This window comes from Sapajus apella, unplaced genomic scaffold (genome assembly GCF_009761245.1).
Source record: "Sapajus apella isolate SASKATOON/1434 unplaced genomic scaffold, GSC_monkey_1.0 scaffold14, whole genome shotgun sequence".
Taxonomy (NCBI): Eukaryota; Metazoa; Chordata; class Mammalia; order Primates; family Cebidae; genus Sapajus; species Sapajus apella.
This window is the reverse complement of record NW_022436954.1, coordinates 13,424,735-13,428,641: the sequence shown is the minus strand read 5'-3', so window position 1 is coordinate 13,428,641 and position 3,907 is coordinate 13,424,735. Positions and strand designations below refer to the sequence as shown.

The 3,907-nt window shown below is 50.9% G+C and overlaps 1 protein-coding gene across 2 annotated transcripts in view; it reads right to left on the bottom strand.

Annotated features, from left to right (window-relative positions):
* Positions 1-228: 228 nt before the first annotated feature.
* PRG3 (proteoglycan 3, pro eosinophil major basic protein 2) overlaps positions 229-3,907 on the bottom strand; it is a 4,759-nt gene continuing 1,080 nt past the window's right edge. The window contains exons 3-6 of one of the 2 annotated variants that reach the window (XM_032283392.1): positions 2,947-3,278; positions 2,141-2,272; positions 1,189-1,300; positions 229-368 (exon numbers count right to left, since the gene is read on the bottom strand). In XM_032283392.1, coding sequence (XP_032139283.1) covers positions 310-368; positions 1,189-1,300; positions 2,141-2,272; positions 2,947-3,278 — 635 coding nt within the window. In that variant the 3' untranslated portion in view covers positions 229-309. The remainder of the gene's footprint in view (positions 369-1,188; positions 1,301-2,140; positions 2,273-2,946; positions 3,279-3,907) is intronic. The other variant, XM_032283393.1, reaches the window with a different exon arrangement.

The window sequence follows — 3,907 nt, the reverse complement described above, 5'->3', positions numbered from 1 at the left end:
CGCCACCCCTACTCCCACCACCCGCACCCCCACCCCTACCCCATGCTGGGGGAGGCCTTCAAGACTGCGTCCCTGGTCCTCGATCCGCTGTCCAGCGCCGCCACCAGCCCCCACCAGCTGCCCTGCTCACCCATTGCTCACTTTCCCAAAAAGAGTGCATGCTTCCAGGATTTTCCCGAACTGGGGTAGTCCCCCAAAGTGACAAATAAAGAAGCGAGAGTCAGGAAATGCTGTGGGAAGTCTGAATTTATGAGCAGGAGAGGCTGGGCGATGGGAGGAGGCTGCAGGCAGGGTCTCTGCGCCATTGGCTTAGAAGGAGCAGACGAAGGGCAGTCGCTTCTTGCATAGAGCTCGTCGCCAATAACCTCCTAGTAGCAGAGCGCACAGTGAAGTCCACCGCCCCGCGGGGTCTGGCCTGGGTTTCACCTCCCTTCCTCCTCAGGGGCCCCACATGTCCCCCTCAATGGCCATCGTCATCTGCCAGCCATGTGCTTGCCTCACATCCCTACTGGCTCACAGTTGCTGAGCTCTTACTGAAGCTAGGCTGTGTGCTAAGTGCCTTAGATGGACTTAGGTGGATGATTGCATTTAATCCTTACCATGGCTTCAAGAGGTGGGTGCTGCCATCGTCCCCATTTCGCAGATGAGGAAGTGGGGGCTTGGTGGAGATAAACAACGTGCACGTATCACGGCTGGCACGTGGCAGCACTGGGATGTGAACTGCAGGGTCTTGCTCCAGCATATGGGAGCTTAGCCACTGTACTAAACCCCCTCACACCTGGCACCCATGCTTCTGCCTACATCTGCCGTTGGAGGAGGGCATCTTGTCTCTCCGCCATCCCTAATCCCCCCATCCTTTCTTTTCTCTCATCCACACCTTATATCCACTTCCGATACTCTCACTGGTCACACCTGTGGTTCGAATTTATTGGCCTCATAGCAAAGGAGGCAAAGGATTTCCCCACACACATACCATCCAGCCTACCCCACCTCCTCCCTGGAACTTCTGTCACTTGGTTTTGCTTTGAGGCTTCCCTGTGTCTCAGCCCTCCTCACAGACAGGACTTGGGTTCTCCAGTCAGTGGGAGGGTGTCAGTTTGGGGAGGTGTGTTCAGACAGCTCAAAGTGGTAGTATTAAAAATCCACTTTACTACCCCTTCTCCCTGCCCTGGTGCCCTTCCCCCTCACCTTTGGTACGGAGGGCCACACAGCAGCCAATCCCGAGCTTAGGTTGCCCTGTGGACCAGTATGCAAAATTCCAGGGGCTCCCATCAGTCCAGCAAAACCGCTTCCACAGAAACTAGAGAAGTGACAGGCTAGGTCAGCAGACAGAGGTTCAGATCAGGACCTCACAGAACACCCCCTGTTGACTTCTCTCACTGCCTACCAGACCAGGAGCCAGACACCCTAGAGACCCATTCCTAAGAGTTTGCAGGCAATGGCAGGGGAGGAGCAACCATCTCTCTCAGCCATCACACAGAGCCAGCTTCCCAAACTTTACTGTGTATACATTATCTCCTGGGGATCTTGTTAAAATGCAGGTTCTGATTCCAGAGGTCTGTGGCGGGGTCCAAGATTCTGCATTTCTAACAAGGTCCCAGGTGACGGTGACACTGCTGATCCACGGGCCACATTTTGACATTTTGAGTACCACATATAATGCAACTTATTCACCCACAATTCCAGAGCCACCCTGAGAGATGAAGGTCCCCATTTTAGAGATGAAGAAACCAAGACTCCAAGAAACCTATTTAGCTAGCTTTCTAAGTGACTAAGCTGGGTACGAAATCTGTCTTGTGACTCCAGTAGTATGCTGGTAAATGTTTATAAGCCAGCTCTTGGGGTGGTGGGAGGATGGGGAGTAGAAGGGAGCCCTAATGTGTGGCAATGGCCAATTTCCTTTGTGTAAATACTCCCACCATGGCTGATTTCAAGCTGCAAGCATGTCGCCACTGAGCATGGAGTTGGGAAGAGATGTGCACCATCAGTTCTCCGGAGCCAGTACAAGCCACCTCCAGCACATCATTGCCTGCCACATTAAGGGCACCTGAGCTGCTGGCCTGAGGCTTGGCACCAGCAGGTGCTACCTTAACACAATCAGAAAGAACGTACTGCACCCAAGAGTTGGCCCCTGACTTACCCAGCCCCTGAGAATGCCTCCAATCCAGACCTGGTCCTGGTTGGCTGAGCTAGTGTAGCGCTGAATGCGATCGTTGAAGTTGAAGTTGTGGATGGAGACCAGGTTGCCTCCATAGCATCTCTTGCAGACGTTCTGCAGACAGAAACAGAGTAGAGAATTCCCTCTCATTTATTTCAAGTTTCTGAGTGGCCAGGCAAGAGCCCAGCATCCCTTTTCAGGTTAATTGCTTCCCTTAATCCTATCTTTTGCTCCTTAATTAGCTGTCAGGCCAATCCTGCAGGAAATTATAATAATACTCATAACAATGATAACCACCATTTACTAAGTGTTTATTATGACCCAGTGACTATTTCAAACACTTTCCATGTAATAGCTTATTTACTCCTCACCACAACTGTAAGAAGTTGGTGCTATATATCTTCGGTTTACAAATGAAGGTACTTAAAGCTCAGAGGCAAAGCGACTGACTTGCCCAGGTAACACAGCCAATAAAAGGCAGAGCCAGAGTTTAACACAGGTGTATCTAACACCAAAGCCTTTTTTTTAAATCAGTAGGTCTCCCGAGACCAACAATATCATCATCACCTGGGAATTTGTTGTAAATGCAAATTCTCAGGCTTCACCCCAGCCCTCCTAAATCAGAAGTTGTGTGGCTGAGGCCCAGAAATCTGTGTTTTGACAATACCTCCAGGTGATTCTGATGCATGCAAGGCTTTGAGAACCACTAGCCTAAATGAATTGGGAATAGAAGATTGAATGTACTCTCTTCTCCCCCAGGTCCTCATAGCACCTTCTCTACTACTTACCTCAGCTCTTGAAAACGTTGTAGGAGTCCGCACCAACAGGAAGCGGCAGGTCTTGCATCTTGGACTTCCCTGCACTTCAACTGTGTCTTCTTCCCTGGGGCACTGAAAGTCCTTGTCTAAGGCAGCTGGGTCCGACTCCATGGCTTCCTCATCCTCAAAGGCGTCTTGGCAGGTAGAAACCTTGACCTCCTCTCCCTCTGCCTGAATCACCTCCTTGGTCAAAACCAACTCTCTCTCCTGTTCCCCCGAACTATCCAGATCCTGGCCTAGGTATGCCTCTGTCTCTAGGCTCTCCAGATGGGGGACATCATTCTCTGGGAAGAAGAGGTAACCTGCCATCAGGTCAAGAGCTTCCTTGTTCCAGCACCGTGGACAGCTCCAGCACCTAAGCTTTCCTAGGAACTCCACCTGAAGCCAAGGCTGGAGGATTTCCTTGGTGTTAGGTAAGGAGAGATCTCTCGGGTCACACCCACAAATGGACAAGAACCTGACTTCTGGCTGACACCATGAGTGTGTGTTTTGAAGGTGGGAGAAAGCACGTGTGAGAAGCCTGGAGCAGTCACCAGCCCTTCATCTTAACAGGTGGGTGGTTTTTCCTTCTGAAAGTTCAGGTTACAGTTGGCTGAGCATGGCAGCTCACACTTGTAATCTCAGCATTTTGGGAGGCCGAGGCAGGGGAATCACGAGGCCAGGAGTTTGAGACCAGCCTGGCCAATATGGTGAAAGCCCATCTATACTAAAAATACAGAAATTAGCCAGGCATGGTGGCGTGTGCCTGCAGTCCCAGCTACTTGGGAGGCTGAGGCAGAAGAATCACTTTAACCCAGGAGGCAAGGTTGCAGTGAGCCGAGATCGTACCACTGCACTTCAGCCTGGGCAACAGAGCTAGACTCCATCTCAAAAAGAAAGAAAAAGAAAGAAAGAAAGAGAGAGAGAGAGAGAGAAGAAAGAAAGAAAGAAA